This window comes from Panthera uncia, chromosome D1 (assembly GCF_023721935.1).
Source record: "Panthera uncia isolate 11264 chromosome D1, Puncia_PCG_1.0, whole genome shotgun sequence".
In the NCBI taxonomy this organism is placed as follows: Eukaryota; Metazoa; Chordata; class Mammalia; order Carnivora; family Felidae; genus Panthera; species Panthera uncia.
The window spans coordinates 17,661,462-17,683,846 of record NC_064808.1 but is presented as its reverse complement, the minus strand read 5'-3'; the positions used below and the strand labels follow the sequence as shown (position 1 = coordinate 17,683,846).

At 47.6% G+C, this 22,385-nt stretch overlaps 1 protein-coding gene across 1 annotated transcript; it reads left to right on the top strand.

The window, feature by feature from the left end:
* The first annotated feature begins 236 nt into the window (after positions 1-236).
* CD1H11orf96 (chromosome D1 C11orf96 homolog) lies at positions 237-1,491 on the top strand. The gene has a single exon (XM_049617699.1). It carries the CDS (start codon positions 535-537, stop codon positions 904-906), a length of 372 nt encoding a protein of 123 aa, XP_049473656.1. The 5' UTR covers positions 237-534; the 3' UTR covers positions 907-1,491.
* The last annotated feature ends 20,894 nt before the right edge of the window (positions 1,492-22,385 follow it).

Below are 22,385 nucleotides of genomic sequence, written 5' to 3'. Positions count from 1 at the left end.
GCCTGCTCTCCGGCCACCCCACCCAGCCGCGTGCTCCCGGGGCCTCGGATGCTCCCGGAACCCCGCGGGCGGGGCCTGCCTTCCGGAGCCGGGTTGGCTGGGGGCGGGCGGCGCCGGGGAAAGGGCCGTTACTTTCCCAGAGCGGCGGGGCGACGTCAGGCGGAAGGGCGCGGGGCGCGCACGCTTTAAATGGCATTCGCTGTCATCCGAGCTCGCGGCCGTGTGGGCAGGAGCGGGCTATATAAGCGGCGGGCCGGGCCGCCGCGGGGCAGACGGTGACAGCCGCGGCGGCGAGCGCCCGGGAGCGCAGCCCAGCAGCGCGCGCCGAGCCCCGCGCCCCCCGACGGGCCCGCCCGCCCGCCCTCCCGAGGAACGCTGACCCGGGCCCGCGAGGGCCGCCGCCACCCCGCAGCAGATTTGGATCCCCCGCCCGGCGAGCCCCAGGCTGCTGCCTCCCGGGGGGCCCCGGCGCAGCGGCCGCCCCCCGAGAGCCCCGGCGCCCCGCCGGCCGGCCCCGGAGACGCGGGCGGCGCCATGGCGGCCGCCAAGCCCGGCGAGCTGATGGGCATCTGCTCCAGCTACCAGGCGGTGATGCCGCACTTCGTGTGCCTGGCGGACGAGTTCCCGCAGCCCGTGCGGCCCGCCAAGCTGTCCAAGGGCAAGGGCCGGCTGCGGCGGCCGCGCCAGTCCCGCTTCAAGACGCAGCCGGTGACCTTCGACGAGATCCAGGAGGTGGAGGAGGAAGGGGTGTCCCCCATGGAGGAGGAAAAGGCCAAGAAGTCGTTCCTGCAGAGCCTGGAGTGCCTGCGCCGCAGCACGCAGAGCCTGTCGCTGCAGAGGGAGCAGCTCAGCAGCTGCAAACTGAGGAACAGCCTGGACTCCAGCGACTCCGACTCGGCCCTGTGAGGGGCGCCGCCCGCCCGGGGACCGAGAACGAAGCCCCAGAGGACCGGCGCCCCGCACTCCGGGGACCCGCGAGGACCGGGACCTCTCGCGCGGCCGCGAACTGCTCGGTGCGCCCCGCGCTGCGCTCGTCCGGGGCCCGAGCACGCGGGGGTGCCGGGGAGGGGGGCTGCTTTCTTCGCCCTTGTAAATGTTTATTTTTTAACTCTTCCCAGTACGGACTCTGCTGTGAGTGTGTGCGGGAGGCGCGCCCGCGCTGAGTCGACCCTGGGTCGCCAGGGCTTCCCGGAGAGCCGCTCCACGCCCTTGTCCGATGGTTTGCAACTCCGATTTTGCACGCCGCTCCACCGTGCCCCCCAGCGCACACCCGTTCACACTCACGCCAACACACTCTCGCTGAACACTTTTATAATTGTTAGACGCGGCCGATGGGACTTGGGGCGCAGCGCAGCTGCTGCTGCGGCCGGAGGATGGATATTTATTTTTGCATTGCGATGGCTGACGGCGTTTATTTAACGATCTTTTTACTTGGATATGTCTGTGAGGCTCCCGAACGGAGACAAATAAAGTCAATATATTTGCACAGTGCATTTCTCCAGGCTCTTGACTTCTTGAACCTTCGGGGACCAGGCTCCCAAGACTGGGGGAGGTGGGAGAAGGATGTGGCTGGAATGGGGGGGGGCAGGGATCCCCGTTGGAGGTAGCCCCACAAGCTTCGGTCGCCGGAACGAGGTCTCGCCCACGGTGCCTCGGGCCATTAGCCGCCTCCCCAAGTCGATCCACACCTGGCCCAGAGCGCTGCTGCCTCCCTGGTCTGTTCTCGGTCGCCGGCGTCCGGGATGGAGTGTAGCCGCTGGCTCGGCGAAGGTCAGCGCTGTGAGGACAGGGAGAACCTTCCTTGGTGCAGTTGACCACTCAGCGAGGCCGGGGGCAGGGTCATCGGCCCGCATTCACCGAAGGAGACCCCACTCACTCGGTTCCCCTTCCGGGCGACGGGTGGGGACATGCCCGAGCCATCAGTGGGAGACCTAGGCTGGGATATTTGGGTGCTGGGACCGACAGAGTGCTTGCGCGTAACGCCGGGGCTGGGCGAGAGCGCCCAGGGGAGGCCTCGCGTCCCCCGCGCTGATTCAGCGCAGTGCCGGGCACCCCAGCACTGTCCCAGCCAACCGAGGCCGTTTCGGTTCCTTGGTCCCTTTCTCCAGCCTCCTATGCCCTCTTCAGCGTTCCTCAAGGAGGGTGGGGCATGGCTTTGGTCCGAGTCTGAAGGGCGCTTGGGTACCACTGCACCCCCTCTGTCTACAGATGAGAAAACAAACTTAGCGGAGAGGGAGAGGTCACATGGAAAGTAGTGGCGTCGCAGCCCTCTGTCTGGACTCCGCGTCCGGTGCTCTTTCTATCACACTGAGTCCCTTTCCAGTGCTCTCCAGCAGCTGCCCTGCGCTTCTGTGTACACCCTAAACCCTCTGGGTTAGCAGCATATAACACTATCACCTGGCAGTAGGTGGCGATCTGTGTAATAAACAACATTCAGTTGAGAAGGGCAGGGCCCCACGCTTGGGGCCCCCACCCAGTCAACCCCTCCAGGGTTACTTCAGAGCTGACCCACCATGGCCAAACCCTAGGCAGAGTAGTTCAGAGACACGCAGAGAGTTTGAGTGCTGTTCCTACCCCTCTCTCTGGAAATTGCCAGTTTCTGTGCTCGGGGGCCCTCTGGTGGTGGGGGCTGATGCTCAGCTCGGCCCCGCAGGGCATTTGAAGTGCGTATCTCTCCCTAGCATTGGACTCTGCAGAAAATGAGAGAGGGAGGAAGGGAGGAAGGGAGGAAGGGGGGAGGGGGGGAGGGGGGGAGAGAGGGAGAGAGGAAAAGAAAAGAAAAAAGAGAAGAAAAGAGAAGAAAAGAAAAGAAAAGAAAAGAGGAAATGAAACAAAAATAGAACCCAAAGGGCCTGGAAGAATGCCCTCCCATCTGGCTCAGAGGGAGGAAGCCTGCTCAGGACGTTGGGGGCTGGGGTCTTTGGAGGTGCCTGACCCATGGGAACACATGGCCTATTGCAGTCCTCAGCCACAGTTTCACTGTGCTGGGGTTCCTTAACTTCAAAGGCCTCAACCTGGGGAGGTAGCCTGGCTGTTATTCCAGTCTCTGCAGCTGTCATGGCTCAGCTGGTTTGAGCTCCTTGGGGTGGGGGGAGGGTGGCTGAAGCTTAGAACCACACCCACACGGACCCTATTCTGTGTCCTCATCCTCCTCCCCCATCTTATCTTAGGTGTTTAGCAGTAGGTCCTGTTTTGCTCTTCAAGTGGTGAGTGCCCCATGCCTTCCTGGGTGCGGTTCATACCCTTCAGGCTTGAGATCCTAGCTAGGCAGCTCCAGTAACTTTGCCACAGGGAGCCTCTTCTGTTTGCCTTCAACCCCTGCCTGAGCTGAAGACCTACCTGAAGGGTCTCCTTGGGTCACCCTGGTCAATGTGTGGGGTTGTTGTAGGATCTGTTGCATATCGGATCGCCCTAGTCTCTGCTCTTTAGAGATATCTGTTGGGTTAAAATCAATAAAGAGGCAGTGAGGAAGATTGGCACCCATCTTGCCTAAATCCTGGTTTGTTTTATTTGTTCATTACAATACAAAACAAGCCACTGCCACCACCCTGAAATCAATATGTTATTTTGGACATTATGCATATGTATTTTCTTCTACAAAATGAGTTTATGTCCTAAATACTATTTTTGTTAATGTTTATTTGTTTTTGAGAGAGAGAGAGAGAGAGAAAGAGCCAGCATGAGCCGGGGAGGGGCAGAGAGAAAGGGAGACGCAGAGTCCCAAGCAGGCTTCAGGCTCTGAGCTGTCAGCACAGAGCCCGGCAGGGGGCTCAAACCCACCCACCATGAGATCATGACCTGAGTCCAAGTTGGACACTTACCCAACTGAGTCACCCGGGTGCCCCCTAAATACTATTTTAAATCTGCTTTTGGCTTACCTGGATTTGTATTTAATATCAGTATGTATGTATGTATGTGGTGCCTCGGTGGCTTGGTTGAGCCACTGACTCTTGATTTTGGCTCAGGTCGTGATCCCACAGTCTTGAGATCTAACCCCCGGTGTGGGGCTCCATGCTGAGCATGGAACCTGCTTGAGATTCTCTCTCTCTCTCTCTCTCTCTCTCTCTCTCTCTCTCTTTTTCTCTGTCTCTTCCTCTCTCTCTCCCTCCCTCTGTCCCTCTCCCCCACTGGCTCACACTCTCTCTCCCTCTCTAAAAAATAAAAATAAATTTTAAAAATACTTTAAACCCTAAATTAAAATAATAATAATAATAATAATAATAATATCAGTATATATGGGTCTACATCATGGTTTTTATAAAGTTCAGTTGAATATATACTCCACATTTAATTAAGCCAATTTCTCACTCTGGTATAAAAAAGATGTCCTGTTTGTCCCAGTTTCTTAGTATTGCCTGTAACTAGCAGTGAGTTCTAAGGGTTGAAAATAGAGAGAAGTTTGGAAGAGGCAGTGATACAGAGAGGGGTGGGTGAGGGAGGGGGAGGTTGGGATGCTCTAATAAAGAGGGAGCAGGCTGGGTCTGGGGTGCCATGGACCCTGGGCTGCACTGGGGGCACTGTCTCGTTCTGAACATGTCTACTCTGCACAGAGGAAGAAAGAGGGCAGATGGGAGATAGGGGTCTGATTCCAAGGTCCCTATGGAACTTCAGGAGCTCAGCTGCTCCTTGTGCCTTGAAGGCATTCCAAGGCAGCACGCAGCTCCAAGGAAGTGGCTGGGCTGGGAGGCCAAAGGGTAGAAGAGGAGGAAAGAGAGGGAGAGACCAGGGCTGAGGGAACAAGAGAGCATGAGAAACAGAAAGAGAGGAATGAGGCCCCTGGGGGAGACAGGGAAACTCAGAGACCCAGAGAGAGGGGGATGTACAGAGAGGTACAAACTCAGGACCCCGAAGGTGTCAAGAGATGGAGAAGAATCAGAGCCACCACTGGAGACAGAGAAGAAAGCAGGAGAGGGGCGCCACAGAGAGTAGGAGGGAGGGAAGGCAAGAGAGAAAGTGCTCTGGAGAGCGGGCACTGAAGGAGAGAAACCAGAGAGCGGGAGCCTTTCCGGACCTGTAGAGCAGGCATGTGCCTGCCGTCTGCTGCTGGGATTTACAGGCCTGTCCAAGGAGCTGCCTCCTTCCTTCCCTTCCGCACCTGGGCCTCAGCCCACAGTCCTAGCCTGGGAGACGAGTTTTCAAACAAGCCAGAGCCCCGAGGAGGTAACAAGTGGCCATCCGAGCCCTGGCCCTCAGTCTCTTCTAGATATTTCTCTTTGGCCTTGGGGGAGATATCTATCAGAGTGCTTCTTGGCTTCGTTTATAAGCCAGCTTGGCCTCCACAGCCCACTCCGTGCTATCTCTGGGCCCACTCGGTATGGGGTTTAGAGGGAAAGGCTGTCTTCTGTCCCAGGGAATCAAGGTCAGCAGCGGGCTTGGGATTCCTCCCTCAGGGAGTGCATGTGGAATAGCCCCTAGGTCCACTGAGCTCTGGCCAAATGGGGAGGGGATAAAGGCCACCATTTAGTGAGCATCTCCTGTGGGTTCTCTACTCTCATGCTGATAACATTTCCCAGGCATGTTGCAGATGAGGAAACTAATAAGGATCAGAGGAATTAAGTTTCTTGCCCAATGCCACATAGCTTATCAGTGGTGAGCATGGTTTCAATCCAGGATAGATAGATAGATAGATAGATAGATTGATAGATAGATATGTGTGTGTATGTACATATATATATTTTTTCATTCCAGAATTTTTAAATGTTGTGCTCTGACTAGAATGTGAATCCTAGTTCTTTCTGTAGCCCCCACTCCCCTGTGGCAGCCATGAGAATGGGCCTTGTCAGACATCCTATGACAGGGGGTTGTAAATGGCCTGTGCAGGGCAGCCCTGGCTTTGAAATCCATCCCATGCCCCCCACGAGCGGCTCCCCACCAATGACCGTGTGCACCTGGGCACTGGGGCAGAATGGTTCCCAGCAGACACGATCTCTTTGTTGGCCGACTTTGGCTCAATGATTTCCCAGTGGCTCTACTGAGGCTTTCTTAGATGGCCACAGTTACCTTTCCATACGTCCTCTGCCTGCCCTGCTGACTCCCCCAGGCCTTCTCTGTCTCCCTCTCCAGTCCATTTCACACATCCGTGTCTCCTAATGACATCATTGCACACTCAATCTCACACCTTGATGTCTGCTTCTTGGAGACCCCCAGGCTAGCACACCCTTCCATCCCCCAGCAGGTTCCTGAGGCTGCCATGGGTCTCTCAGGCGCCTACTGGCACAGGATGGTGGGCGTCATTTTAGAGTAGTGTAGAGTACATTTTGGATATGGCCAAATTTCCCAAGCAAACGTGTGTCATAGTGGTCTGCTGGCCCAGTGTTCTGGATTGGCAATGGGCATGTTGTGGCCTGTGCCCATGGCAGGAGGGCCAGGGCCTCCCACAGAGACAAATGTCCTCTCAGCTTATACTTAAGGCCACGTGACTCATAATGACCACCTGCCCATCAACTGCCAGGCCCATGGCAGAGACTGCTAAGTGTCCACCAATACTGATTTTCCCCTTCCTCCGGGACACACGGCCGAACTCCTTGTCTCAGATGCTCGTGCACATAGGTCTCTCCATGTGATTCCGTTTTTGCCAATGGCATATATTGGGAGCAGAAGTGTGTTTCTCCCAGGCCTTGGCCTTAGGATGTATTCTCCCACCACCCCCGTGCCTTCCCTTCCCCTTCCCACAAGTAGGGACACGGATGTGTCTGTAACCCAGTGGTGATCAAGCTGCCAAGGCCAATGGCCTACAGGATGGCAGAGAAACACCCCAGGCTCCTGGATGACCTTGTGGAAACCAACAGCCTGCCAATCTGGAATGGTCATCATAGACTATTATGTGTGAAAGAAACACATTTCTCTCTTCTTTGAGCCACTAAATGATTATTGGATCTCATTATTATAGCAGCCTACCCTTACCCTGAATAAAAAAAAAAAAAAAAAAAAAAAAAACAACCATTACTGGCAGTTTATTATTACTGTTTTAACAGAAGCCCTAAAATATGAGTCATTGACCTCATGGTTTTGCTGCAGGTGGGAAGGGTAAAGGTATTGCACTCTGGAAAGTTGGAGACTTGTTATACCCTGGGAAAGCATCTGATAAAATAGTTTTTATGACGCTTTGGACATATATTGGCTGAGCCCACAGCTCTAGAGAAAGTGGTTGGAAAGAAGTGGAATATTAGTAGATGCTGGTTGTTGTTCTTTGTGGCTTTCAGCAAATTATTAAAGAAAGACGTGAGAGGGGTACCTGGGTGGCTCAGTTGGTTAAGCGTCCGACTTCAGCTCAGATCATGATCTCATAGCCCGTGAGTTCAAGCCCTACATCTGGCTCTGTGCTGACAGCTCAGAGCTTGGAGCCTGCTTAGGATTCTGTGTCTCCCTCTCTCTCTGTCCCTTCCCCTCTCACACTCTGTCTCTCTCTCCTTCAAAAATAAACATAGGAAGATAGATAGAGAGAGAGAGAGAGAGAGAGAGAGAGAAAGAAAGAAAGAAAGAAAGAAAGAAAGAAAGAGAAAGAAAGAGAAAGAAAAACAAAGACAGACACAGGAGAAATGGAAAGGAATAGAGAGTATCTAAAAACGTGGTGCCTGAGAGGTGAAATCCACCACCCTCCATAACCTTCATAAAAGGAGATCAGCTGTTGTAGCTCAGAGCCTTTCTGGAACACTACCCAGGAGCCCCAGAACAGGATCCAGCCCTGAAGCGAGGTTAGGTTAAGGGTATTGTCTTCCCACTCAGACTTATTGTTTTAGAATCCCCCTGTGTAGCCCAAATGAAAGTGAGCTGGGGCAGAGCAGGAAACAGAGTAATAAAGCAGCCTTCAGAACACTGCTGAGAAAACATCTTGGGGTGTGGTTACTGGCACCTGGAACTAGCTAGAAGCACCTAGACCAGAAATCTTTTGCGGGAATTGCCAAGGAAAGTAGGATTTGACTGGTGATTAGGATTGTTTGAGCCCCAAGGATGTCAGACCTTTTAACCCTCACTTCAGAAGTGGCCACAGAGGATGATGGGGAAAGGAGAATTTTCCAGAACTGGGTTGACCAGATTCGCTTCATCTGTCAGAGCAAGTCCTCACCAGTTGTCAAAACAATTTGCAGTGAACCAGTGACTTCTTTTTTTTAAATTTTAATTCCAGTATAGTTAACATACAGTGTTATGTTGGATTCAAGCATACAATGTAGTGATTCCATACATCACCCGGGGATCATCACAAGTGCACTCCTTAACCCCATCACCTATTTCACTCATCCCCCCACCTCCCCTCTGTAACCACCAGTGTGTTCCTCTATAGTTAAGAGTCTGTTTCTTGGGGCGCCTGGGTGGCTCAGTCAGTTAAGCGTCCGACTTCAGCTCAGGTCACGATCTCACGGTTTGTGGGTTCGAGCCCCATGTCAGGATCTGTGCTGACAGCTCAGAGCCTGGAGCCTGCTTTGGATTCGGTGTCTCCCTCTCTCTGCCCCTTCCCCTCTCACACTCTGTTTCTCAAAAAAAGAATGAACATTAAAAAAAAAAAAAGGGGGCGCCTGGGTGGCTCAGTCGGCTGAGCATCCGACTTCGGCTCAGGTCGTGATCTCACAGTTTGTGAGTTCGAGCCCCGCGTCAGGCTCTGGGCTGACAGCTCGGGGCCTGGAGCCTGTTTTGGATTCTGTGTCTCCCTCTCTCTCTGCCCCTCCCCCACTGATGCTCTGTCTCTCTCTCTCTGTCAAAATAAATAAAAAAATTAAAAAAAAAAAGAGTCTGTTTCTTGGTTTCTCTCTCTCTCTTTTTCCTTTGCTTATTTGTTTTGTTTCTTAAATTGCACATATGAGTGAAATCATATGGTATTTGTCTTTCTCTGACTGACTTATTTCACTTAGCATTATACTTTCTAGCTCTCTCCATTTTCTTGCAAATGGCCAGATTTCATTCTTTTTTTTTTTTTACGACTGAGTAATATTCCATTGTCTACATGTACCACCTCTCCTTTATCTGTTCATCAGTTGATGGACACTAGGACTGCTTCCTTATCTTGGCTATTGTAAATAATGCTGCTATAAAGGTAGGGATATGTGTATCCCTTTGAATTAGCGTTTTTGTATTTTTTAAGTAAATGTTCAGTAGTGCAATTACTGGATCCTAGGGTAGTTCTATTTTTAATTTTTTAGGGAACCTCCATACTGTTTTCCACATTGGCTGCAGCAGTTTGCATTCCCACCAGCAGTGCAAAAGGGTTCCTTTTACTCCATATCCTCGCCAATACTTACTGTTTCTTGTGTTTTGATTTTAGCCATCCTGACAGATGTGGTTTTGATTTTTGATTTTTAATTTGCATTCCCCTGATGAGTGATATTGAGCATCTTTTCATGTATGGACTAATGACTTTTGAGTGTTTCTCTTCCTTTTTCTACATGGAAGGGTTTTTTTTTTAATGTTTATTTTTGCGAGAGAGAGAGAGAGAAAGAGAGTGTGAACAGGGGAGGAACAGAGAGAGGGGGAGACACAGAATCTGAAGCAGCCTCCTTGCTCTGAGCTGTCAGGACAGAGCCTAACGTGGGGCTCAAACCCACAAACCCTGAGATCATGACCTGAGCCAAAGTCGGACGCTTAACCGACTGAGCCACCCAGGTGCCTCCACGTGGGAGTTTTTATTGTGGTTTCCCCATTCCTGTCCACCACTGTATTTGGGTGTGTGGGGAGGGGGCAGCTGGGGTGGTAGTTGGGGGGACAGAGGAGCTATCTTGCTATCTCCCTGGGCCATGAGGAACCATATGTGGCTCTGGAGAGGACTTCCCTTCTCCAAGATAAACCGCACCTTGACCTGGAGTGTAGCCATATGGAGTTTGGAATTGACCTCCTTGGAAAGGGGGCAGTGTGTTCTGTTGTGGGAACACAGAGCTCACTGATAATCCGGTAGCCGGTCAGGCAGACCACAGTCGAAACTGCTAATGGTCCACTGAAATCCATTTTCTGCATCTTTCTCTGCATGAGGCTACACCAAATCTCTTGTCCTCCTTTGCAATGAGTGTGGCCGTGTGCCCAAATTTTCTGGAATAAGCAAACAAGCAATGCATACCATGCTAGGCCTAGGCTTTTGGACTGCGGGTATGGCCCTCTTGTTCTTCCCAGAAGAATGTAGGCATGCCTGCAGGCCGCCGTTGACCAAGCACGAGCATAAGGCCTGGGAACCTCATGACACTGAGCTGCCCGTGGAGGTGAAATGTAGACTCAAGATGGACCATTAGCTGAGAGAGAAAGACCCTCCTGTCTTCCTTAAACCGTTGCATTCCTGCTGGGTCTCTTCGTATCAGCGAGGCCTCACTCTCAACCCGCAGCACAGTGAGAGGGTGTTCTCCACTAATCGGACCCAGAAAAATGTCCCATTCTCCTGACTGGGGTGGGGACATCAGCTTCCCACCCCAAACGTGTTCCAGCAGTGGGGGTGGGGGAGGATGGGAGTGGCTCAGGAACGGGACAGGAAGCAAATAAACTTTGATCCCTAATAAATCATCCAGGGAATTGTTTTTCCAAAGAAATCACAAAAGCCCATAATTGTTGAGGCGCCTGTGTAGCTCAGTCACTTAAGCGTTGGACTCTTGGTTTCGGCTCAAGTCATGATCTCACAGTTTGTGGGTTTGAGCCCCATGTTGGGCTCTGTGCTGATGGTGTGGAGCGTGCTTGAGATTCTCTCTCACGCCCTCTCTCTCTGCCCTTTCCCCACCTTCAAAAATAAATATCTTTTTAATTCTTTTTTTTTTTTTAACGTTTATTTATTTTTGAGACAGAGAGAGACAGAGCATGAATGGGGGAGGGTCAGAGAGAGAGGGAGACACAGAATCGGAAACAGGCTCCAGGCTCTGAGCGGTCAGTACAGAGCCCGACACGGGGCTCGAACTCACGAACTGCGAGATCATGACCTGAGCCGAAGTCAGCCGCCCAACCGACTGAGCCACTCAGGCGCCCCAATAAATATCTTTTTAAAAGCCCATAATTGTTTAGGCCCCAAAACAACCCCACGGAAGACATATTTTCTGACACCCACTTCCGATGAGGATGGAAGACAAGGGAGAATCTTCCAGAGGACAAAACCAGAGCGGCTTGCACTTCCACTCCCAGGGCAGGGTCATCACAGTTCCTGCCCAGGACTACTGTGTATTGCCCGTGCTCTGTCTTCTGTAGCCAGTGTTTATTGCAGTCTTATTTTTCTCTGCTTCACTCTTGTCTATTGGTCAGGTCGGTGGAACAAACGAATTGTCTTTTAGCCTACAGGTCATTAGACCACAAGGAACCACATCTGAACCCGGCAGAGAGGTCTGTGCATCACTCAAAAGTACAGTAATTTTGAGTGTCCCTCATGGAGACAGGTTGAGTGTGTCCCACCCGTGAGGGAATGAGCACACTCAGGTGTTTAGTGGCCATACATTGGTAGTGATGCCCTAAGAGCTGTTCCATCCTCTGTCCTAGGCATGAGGCTAGGTCACTCCCAGCCCACCTCATTCCTTGGATTTAGTTTTGTCCAGTGACAAATTTTCTCCAATAAAACATGAGTGCGAGTAATATTTGCCGCTTCAGAACCCAGGCCTGAGATTATGGGTGTACTAGCTCTATAATCTCGCCTTCCTCCTGCTAGGATCAAACTGGGTCTATAGTGGTGGTTAGTGTCCAGCAAGCAAAGGATGGCATGATCTTCGGGGATGATGGAGCCACAGCTGGGAAGGAACTTAGGTCCCTGAACCACTGCATGAGCAGAGCTATTTACCATCTCCAGGAGAGAAAATAAAGTTCTTTCTTCTCTCAGGTACCGTGCTGTAGGTCTTTTGTATTACAGCAGAGCTCTCTTACTTATCACACTACCCTTGCTCTTTGGGCCATTGATCCGCCGTGAGAGATGAGTTCAAATCTCCTGCTACTCACGTGCTCTGATTTTCCTTGCCGCGCTGTGATTAATTCTGGTGAATGTAGCTACTGGGTTGTCTGCTGCACAGACATTCATAGTTATATCTGCATTTGAGTGGCACATAACAGCTGCTTTTCACTGTGCTTAATTCTCTTTAGACTGAATTGCACCTGCTGGCTACTTAAATCATGACTTCTGCTAATCATTATTATTATTTTTTATTTGCCTGGTTTGCCTTTGCTTGTCTTTCAGTTTCAGCCTCTTGAGTTTGTATTAGGTATGTCTCTTGCACACCATGGAGAGTTGGATTTTATTTTGAGATTTAATCTGAAGAAATATATATATATATATATACACACATATATATATATGTATATATGTTTATTTATTTAAAATTAGTTAAATACAGACCTATAACAAGTAAAGAGATTGAATCACTAATCAGAAACTGTCCAACAAAGAAAAGTCTCGGGCCAGATGGCTTCACTGGTGAATTCTACCAAACATTTAAAGAGTTAACACCAATACTGCTCAAAATCTTCCAAAAATTAGAAGACAAAAGAACACTTCCTAACTCATTTGATGAGTCCTGTATTACTTTGCTACCAAAGCCAGACAAAGAAACCATGAGAAAAGAAGACTACATACCAGTATCCCTTATGAATATAGATGCAAAAATCCTCAACAAAATGCTAGCAAACAGAATCCAGCAGCATATTGAAAGAATTATACACCATGACCAAATGAAATATATCTCAGGAATGCAAGGGTGGTTCAACCAATCCTACATATTTTCATGCTAAGAACACTTAGCAGCTAGGAATAAAAGGAACTTCCTCAACATGATATGAGACATTTATGGAAAACCCACAGCTAACACCATACCTAACGGTCTAGAATGGAAGTTTACCCTGAGATCAGGAACAAGACAGGAGTGCCTCCTCCCGCCACTTCCATTCAACATTGCACTGAAAGTCCTAGAATGTCTTAGAAAGTCCTAGAAAGTCCAGAGCAATGAAGATTCTTATGTAGGAAGGCTTCTTTCTATTTTTCTCGTGTTTACCGTTATAATTATAACATTGTATAGCAACCTCAGCTCCCTACTTGACTAGACAGTCTCTAATAACGTCCAGGAACGAGCAATGAAAAATTGGCACACGTTTTCCCATCCCCCCATCCCTTTCTTCAACACGATGCAAAATGAGCTCACATGTTTAACTTTGTATTATTAAATATGCTATATTAAATATACTTCTATTGTTTTATTTCTCAGCTTTTGATGGTGTTCTTTAACTCCTAACTACCACAGACAGACAGGGCTGTCTAGGGACGTTCTCTTGTGTCGTCTTCTTTCTACTTTCCCCTCTCACTTTGTATTAGATGTGTTTACATGATCCCAGCCTGTACAAATTTACACTCAGATGTCCACATCTCCTTTTGTCTTTGCTCTACATTTTAGTATCTTCAGCGCTTTCTCCTGGCCCTCCTTTTGCTGTGGGTTCCCCTGTCGCCTCTTGGTGATCTAAATTGGTTCTCTGGTAGTTTTCTCAAGAAGGGTCCGTGCACACATTACTCCCTGAGTTCTTGCATGTCTAACAATGTTTTTTTGTAGCTTTTATACTTGAGGGACAGCTTAATGGCATAGCAAATCCTTTGGCTGACACTTTTTTTCCTTATATCCCATGAGTGTTTGCCCTTGAGTATTGGTGGGGCTGGCTCAATTTTATCCCTGTGTGAGTGACCAGATTTGGTTTTTGATTTTTGTTTGTTTGTTTCTCCTGGCTGCTCAAAGGCTATTTTCTGTCTCTAAAGTCTGATAATTTTATCAGGAGAGTCTTGGAATTGACTGTCCTCAGTCCAGTTTCTCTGACACACATAGTATCCTTCACCTAGATTCAAATATTTTATTTCAAGAACGTTTCCCTCATGTCTATTAAGTATTCATTGTATTTCATTGCTTTGTTTTTCATGTCCAGAGGGTCCAATTATGCATATATTGGCTCTCTTTTGTCTTTTTATGATATCTATCATTTTCTCTCTAATTTAAAACACACACTTTTTTCCATTTTGTCTCATTTTATTCACGTTCCTAGGTCTGTCCTCCATTTTTATCGTGTTGTGTCTAAGCCCTCCTCCCATCTGCATCCTCATTTCTGAAAATATTTTGTTTTCTCTCATCTCTCCCTTCTTCCAGTTCTCATTTCGCCTCCTCCCATTGCATAGCTGTCTCTTCCTTGAGTCGTTCTATTTCTGCTTTGTGATCTTCCCTCAGAGATAATCGTTTTAGTAAAATTTGTTCATTCATAGAAGACTTTGGTCAGACTTTTCATCTATTCTTTTTTTTTTATTATTTTTAAAATATTTTTTTATTTTTGAGAGAGAGACAGAGGCAGAGCACAAGTGGGGGAGAGGCAGAGAGAGAGGAAGATACAGAATTCGAACCAGGCTGTCAGCACAGAGCAGGGCTTGAGCTCACGAACCGTGAGATCGTGACCTGCGCCGAAGTCAAACACGCAACCAACTGAGCCCCCCAGGGGACCCCAGACTTTCATCTAGTCTGTGGTAACTCCATCTGCTAAGCTTTGCTGACCTTTCCCACCCTTTTTCTTAGCACCTTTGCATTGATTTTGGGCTAACTCCATTTAGAAAATTATGTGCCATGAAATGAGTTGGATTTTCATGCCCCAGATATTTGTGGCAGGTTCTTCCAGGGAGTGTAATTTTGCTGGCTCTTTCTGACATCTGCCGCCATTGGGCTATTGTACTATTTGCTCTGCACACTAGTTGCCTCACCCCACCTCCCACCACCTACAGTGAGGCTTTTCCATCTCTACCCTTGCTTCTCAGATCTGTAGCCCATGCTGTATACAGGGGACCTGGGTTCATTATTTTAGGTCGCTGGTCCTCAACTAAGGGCAATTTCCCCCCTTAAGGGATATTTAGCAATGTCTGAAGACATTTTTGGTTCCACAGTCTAGAGTGGGGCTTGATGGTACTGGCCTCCAGTGGGTAGAACCCAGGGATGCTGCTGAACACCCTACAACAAAGAATTATGGACCCCAAGTGCCAGCAGTGCTGAGGTTGAGTGACTCATCTTTAGACTGAGCCTTTGGCTAAAGGTAAAGTATTTTGGCCAGAGTTCTTTGAAATTGACCACTCCCGGGCTAACCTGCTATTTATTCACCTCCCCCCGAGTCCCCACCAACCAATTCCTGTTGTACTTCACTCTCATGGCTTTGGTGTGAAATCTTTATTTTCGCCAGTCTTTGTGTATTTTTGAATATGCGGTTTATATAATGGAGATGGCATTATTTTTTCTGTTTACCTTTTCGCTTGTTGAACATCCGGGAAAGAAGAGGAAATTTGATGCTTCCTGCTGTTAAGTCCATCCCAAAATCCCTGGAGGGGGGGATACTTATATCTAGAATTTGAGCTTGAGATGTTTTAGTTTAACCAGGGAATGTGAATTCAGGCTTCAAAACCACTGATAGCCCATTTGGGGTATTGAATTCTTTTTTTTTTTTTTTTTAATTTTCTAATGTTTATTTTGAGACAGAGAGAGAGTGTGTGTGTGTGAACAAGGGAGGGGCAGAGAGAGAGAGGGAGACACAGAATCTGAAACAGGCTCCAGGCTCGGAGCTGTCAGCATAGAGCCCAACACGGGGCTCGAATTCATGAACAGTGATCGTGACCTGAGTGGAAGTCGGTCGATTAACCAACTGAGCCACCCAGGTGCCCCAAGGGGTTATGAATTCTTAAGGAAAATGCTTCTCCCCTTAACTCAGTGCTAAGATCCCTTTGTAGGTTTTGGTGGCGATGATGGGGGAAGGGTGCAGGTTGCTCCTGGTTCCCCTTCTCCGGATGGAGGTCAGCTTTGTGTGGGGCTGGGTCTTCCATTAGTCTTCCACCTTGGGCTGGCCCCTGTTTCTCATCTTTATCAGCCCGTAAGAAACAAAGCCAAGGTTCACATGATCAGACAAATGCTCTCAAGGTGAAAGGCGACCTCCTTCCCTGCCCACCTTTCTGGGTGCCTGATTTCACCTGTATTTTGGCTTCTGAGTGTTCTATACTTTCTTGCCAGATCATTGATTAATTTTTTTAACAATTTTTTAAGTTTATTTCATTATTTAGAAGAGAGAGAGAGGGAGAGAGAGAGAACCAGCAGGGGAGGAGCAAAGAGAAAGGGAGACAAAAGATCCAAAGCGGGCTCTTATGCTGACAGCAGAGAGCCCAATGTGGGGCTCTAAACTCACCGACCACGAGATCATGACCTGAGCCAAAGTTGGCACTTAACCGACTGAGCTACCCAGGCACCCATTTAATTTTTTAAAGTCTTATTTTAACCAGCTTTGTTGTTGTTGTTGTTGTTGTTGCTCAGCACAAAAATCAGAAACCATCTCTATGCCACCGTCCTACCCTAAACAGAATCTCTGTCCTTACCTCTCTGAGCCTCTATTTCCTCATCTCTAACATGGGAATAACAACAAAGGTTATGTTAAAACTTTCCGTGAGGATTAGTGAGGTAATAAACGTAAACCACCCAGAACCGTGCTTGGCAGATAGTAGGTTGGTTGCCTCGAGAAGGTTAGTTGTTTCTCTTCTTTCCAGTCCCTCCTTACCCTTCCCTTGCGGTGGGAGAGAGCCCTGGGGCAGCAAATCCCTGGTCCCCAGCAAGCCCTGCTGGCTCACAGATCCTGCCAGGACCCCACCTCCTGCCCCACGCCTCTGCTCCTGGCGCCAGCCCCTCAGCCCTCCGGAGCTTTCACTGTTTCCTCTCACTTTTTCCTCCCCGCACTGGACAAGGGCCAGGAATAATGTTTCTGGCTGTCAGCACCTTCCTCAGCCAGCCGGAAACAGCTCTGTCTACAGAGAGGCACAGCCACCTGGGCAGATTAGCCTGTTCTGCCCACCAGGTCTCATCTCCCTCCCATCCCCTCCACCCCCTCACCCCTCCCCAAAACAGACATGGGGCAGGGGTGAAGTTTTCCTTGATTTTTTGATAGCTTTTAATTTTTGAATAATTTCATATTTGGGGGAAAAAGGGTATAAAAATAGTACAAAGAACTTCTATATGTCCTTAACCCAGATTCCCCAAGTGTCCACATTTTCCATTTCCTTTATCACTTTATCTATTGATTTATCTATCTATCTGTACACACACACACACACACACACACACACACATTACTATTATTATTTTCTGGACCATATGAGAGATGCAAATATGGAGTTCCTTCACCCTATCATGCCTTTTTGTGTGTGTACCTAAAAACAAGGACATTGTCTTTCATGACTACCATGCAGTTCTCAAATTCAGGAAATTAATCTAAATGTGATACTATGATGTAATTGATAGACATTCATATTTTTTTCCAATCGTCCCAATAATGTCCTTTATAGCAAAGAAGAGAAACTTTTTTTTTTTTTTTTTTTTTTTTTTTTTTGGTCCCAGATCCAGAATTGCACGTAGCACTTAGTTGTCAGGTTTCTTACCTGGAATAAGTTCTTCAGTCTGCCTTTGTCTTTCATGATCTTAACATCTTTGAAGAGTATAAACCGGTTATGTTGTAGAATGTCCCTAAATCTGAGTTTGTCTGCGGTTCCTTCATGATTAAATTCACAGTTACGCATATGTGGCGGGAATACCACACAGGAGATACCGTGTCCTTCTCAGCACATCACACCAGGAGGCACGCGGTGGCGGTTTGTCCCTCACTGGTGATGTTAACTTTAATCACTTGGTTAAGGTGGCGTCAGCCAGGATTTTCTACTATAAAGACAAGATTTTAAAACAAATGAGCATGGGGGGAAGAAAGAGAGAGACAGAGCGTTGAATCACTACATTGTACACCTGAAACTAATATTACACTCTATGTGAAGTAACTGGAGTTAAATGTTTTCTAAGATTTTATTTTTTTTTTAGAGTTTATTTATTTTGCGAGAGAGAGCACGTGAGAGCATGCGAAAGTGCGAGTGGGGGTGGGGCAGATAGAGGGAGGGAGGGAGAGAATCCCAAGCAGGTCTCGATCTCACAAACTGTGAGATCATGACGTGAGCCGAAATCAAGAACCGGACGCTTAACCAACTGAGCCACCCAGGCGCCCCGAGATTTTATTTTTAAGTAATCTGTACACCCAACATGGGGGGGTCTGGAACCCACAACCCCAAGATTAAGAGTCACGTGCTCTACCGACCGAGGGAGCCAGCCAGACGTCCCGCTAACTGGAATTTACGTAAAAACTAAAAAAATAAAATAAAGCTTCAGTTTACTTAGAAAGAAAAGAATTTTCTTCATTGTAATTAATAACTATTTGAGAACAGGTAAATATCTCATTCCTCATCAAACTTCACCCTGTGGTTTTAGCATTCATTAACAATTCTTACCTGAATCAGTTTCTACTATGATATTTGCCAAAAAAAAAAAAAAAAAGGACAAAAACAAAGACAAAAAGCAAAAACTCCGCCATTTCCTCTGCATTCATTAGTTGCTATTCTAACATAACAAAGAATCCCCCACACACACCTTTATTTGTGCACGCATGCATTTGTATCAGTATGGACTCATGAATCTCTGTTTTATTCAACTTCTTATAATTGTTACTGTCATTTATGTGGGGGCTCAAATTGTCCCAGGCCTGGTCCGCGGGAGCCCACTGGCGTATTAACTGTTCTTCTGGCATCAAAGAGCAGGGCCTCTGTTTGTTTTGCTCATTGCCAATCCTAGCTCCTAGCACAGCACCTAACATATTTGTGTTCTCTTATTTTGATTCTAGTATAGTTAACATGCAGTGTTATATTAGCTTCAGGTGTACAACATAGTGATTCAACAAGTGTCTACACTGCTCAGTGCTCGCTGTGGTAAGTGGACTCTTAAGCCCCTTCACATATTTGACCCATCTGCCCTGGAACCATCTGTTCTCTAAACTTAACATATTTTTTTAACGAATGGTAGAACGCTTATGTATAAAGTGTCAGTAATAATAGTAACTATTGTAGGGTTTTTGCAAGAAGTAAGTTGAGCTATTGCGCACAAAGTGCTTAGAGCACCATTAACATTAATAGCTGATATTTGTTCCCCACTTACCCCGTTCTACAAACTTTGACACGCGTTAATTCATTAGACTGATCCTGTGAGGTAAGGAGTACTCTTTCCTTATTCCACAAAAGAGGAAACCAAGGCTGAGAGAGACGGAGCATCTTGCCCAAGGTCACACAGGCGATACGCAGTAGATGCAAGACTGAAACTGAGTCAATTTGCTCCAGAGCCTGAGCTCTGACCACTGTGACGTGTTGCCCCCTTACACCTGTCATGAGAGTGAGGCAGGTACGCTGATGAAGTCATAACGGAAAGGGTTGCAACAGATCGAGGATGAAAAGGGATGTCACACGGATGGCATCGTGCAAGGTGTGAAGGTCCAGACCCTGAGGAGTCCTTCCCACCTGGCTCCCTGGGCGTCACCTTGTGGACCCGAGCTGTCCTTTTCTATCCTCACCCTTCCGGCCTCTGTGCTGTCTTCCTCCAATCCTGCTACCGCTGCCTTCCCCCAACCAGGCAGTGCCTCACAGGCAGCAGCTCTGGGTCCTAGCCCTCGCCAGTGCTCCTGGACAGTGAGCTCCCTGTGCCTACACGCGTCCATGACTTTGACCGCTGGACCTTCTGCTTCTTAGCACCGATCACTGTCACAGCCTCAGTTATTTATTTGATTAGTCAGTTCATGTCTGTCTACCCTGATAAACTGTAAGCCCCCTGAAAACAGGGGTTGTCATTGTGTCTGCTGGGCCAATCTGACAGATAGTAGATGCTCAGTAAATACATGTCAAAGGTATGAATGACTACAGCCTTTTCCTCTCTCATCTACTCTTCTCCTAACTCTTCCCCAGAGTCCTGCAATAGAGAATGTCCTCAGCTATAGAGAATGAAGGTACTCTTCTAACATTAAAAAAAAGTGGGGGTGCGCCTGGGGAGCTTAGTCTGTTGAGCAGCTGACTCTTGATTTCAGCTCAGGTCATGATCCCAGGCATAGGATTGAGCCCCGAGTTGGGTTCTGTGCTGGGCGGGAAGCCTGCTTAAGATCGGCTCTCTCTTGCCCTCTGCCCCTCCCCAACTTGCACCCTCTCTCTTCTCTCTCTCTCTCAAATAAAAAATAAAATAAAGAAAGAATGAAGGTACTTTTGATGGTTCAGAGAAAGAAAGGACCTGTTTCCAGAAGCCCACACCAGGCAAGGAACAGAGCTAGGACCCAGGCCCATTCCACCTTTGTGACTTGTGTCCCCCACTGCCCTTTACCTCAGTGTTCAGATTCCCAGCCCCAAGAGGAAGTAGCTCTGGGCTTCTGGAAACCCACACAGAAGGACTCTGGGTAGTATTTAGTTCTCAGGAAAATGGAGTTATTTATATTTCTAATACTTGGTTTTGAAATTTACATAATTGAGGGGTTTCTGGTGAGTCATGGCGATACCAGGAGGGGCCTTAGAAGCCATCTAAAATTGACAGCTATCCTTGGCTGTGCAATTCTACAGGTGACCACAAGAGACCTTTCTGGGAAGACTGTCTTATGCCTCCCATGAAGTCCAGACCCACCTGGTAATAGAAGATTGAGACTAAACCCAGCAGATGAGGAGACATACCCTAGGGCACAGGTGATGTGCTGTCACTGACAGGCACAAGAAAGGAGTTTCTGTATCAGATTTACCAACAGGGCCAAATAAAGGGTGAATATCAATTCAAAGAAAAAAGTCATTTAAAACCCAAGCAATGAGTCAGGACCAGGAGGAGAATACCCATGAGTGGGGTTTCTCTGGAGCAGAATCACTGAGGGAGCTGGTTAATGCAGACTCATGGGCTCTACCTCAATAATGCTAAGTCACAACCTCTAAAAGGAGTTTTTCTCTTTCACAAGTGTCCATCCACCCAAAGGAACACTGACTCACACTAGTCATTGAAGCCCAGTGTCATAGAGAAAAGACTACATGATATGCCCTGGCATGAGAAACCTCCAATACCAAATATTTAATGTGTCCTTTGAAACTAAAAGAATAAAAAAATAATCCCATGTAAAGAACTAAAAGATAAAGAATAGTGGGCATGGTTATATGACTATCAGATAAAGTAGATTTTAAAACAAAAAGCAGAGACTAACTAATAGAAATCCAGATGGCTGTTAAAAGAAGGATCACCATCTTGGGGCACCTGGGTGGCTCAGTCTATTGAGCAACCACTTCGGCTCCTGGGCTCAGATCATGATCTCCCGGTTGGTGGGTTGGAGCTCCACATGGGGCTCCTCTCAGCATGCCCAGTGCACTTCAGATCCTGTATTTCCCTCTCTCTCTGCCCCTCCCCCACGCACGCTCTCGCTCTCTCTCAAAACTAAAATAAGATATTTTTTTTTTTTTAAAAGAAGGATCACCATCTTGATTACAGTAGCAGGCTGCAGGTGCTCATTTCTGGGATAGATGAAAAGAGGGGCTGCCATAAGGACTGGTCGGGGGACTTAACGGTTGCCAACAATGGTCAATGTCTCTGCTGGATAGTGATCTTATGGCTGTTTGCTTTATAACTGTTGTACATAGGACACGATGTACCTTTGCTTTAATTCCTCTCTGTGTTGTATTTCACCCAAGAGTTAGTTTTTGTTTTGTTGATGAATGAATGATGAGAGTGATTCCATCCCAGGCAGCCTGCCATCAAAGCTTAAGCCTTTAGTTACATTAATTCTGTGCTTACTAATTACCTAATGATAAGTAAAGCTCTGTAGATGTGTTAACTTATTTAACCCTCATAATGACCCTATGAGATAGATTCTATTTTTCATCCCCATTTTAAGATGTGGAAACAGGGCAAACACATTAAGTTCAAAGTCAGAGACTAGAAAGGGACGGAGGTGAGAACTGAAACATATATAGTCTAGTTTCTGAGCCTCTGTGCCAGAAGAGCACTTCATGGTCCTTACCACACTCTGGAAACAAAAGAAAGAGGCTTTCGGATGCACTGATAATATTTTTATATCTGTAAATGAATCTTTGCTATCAGATTGGAGAAAAATTCATATTGAAGAGTAATTGGCTTAGAAGAGCAAAGATAATTTTGGAGAAAAATGGAGAAATAATCCTATACTAGTATTTATTAAAGAAAAAAATTGCTAAGCACTCTTTTAGGGGAATGGAATTAAGGACCTAGAAACAGACCCACATAAGTATGGGAGTAGAGAATCAGTAGGGAGACATTACAAATCAGTGAGGAAAGTATGGGCAATTTAATATATTCTGTTGGAGAAAATGGCTATCCATATGGAAAAACATAAAGCTAAGTTACTAACTCACACCACATGTAGTTATAAATTTCAGACAGATTTAAGACCTTTTTTTAGCAGAAAACATAGAAGAAATGTCTTTATGTCTTTATGACTATATTGAAATTTTTAAAAACCCAAAAGATATATCATATATCAAGTTAAAAGATGCACCACATATGTCCTGGGCTTCCTGTGTTTTATCTGGCAACTTTACTGAAAAGATGCTTGAC

Bases quoted from the DNA above. Each gene is read 5' to 3' on its own strand.
- CD1H11orf96 (XM_049617699.1), top strand. From the start codon at position 535: ATGGCGGCCGCCAAGCCCGGCGAGCTGATGGGCATCTGCTCCAGCTAC.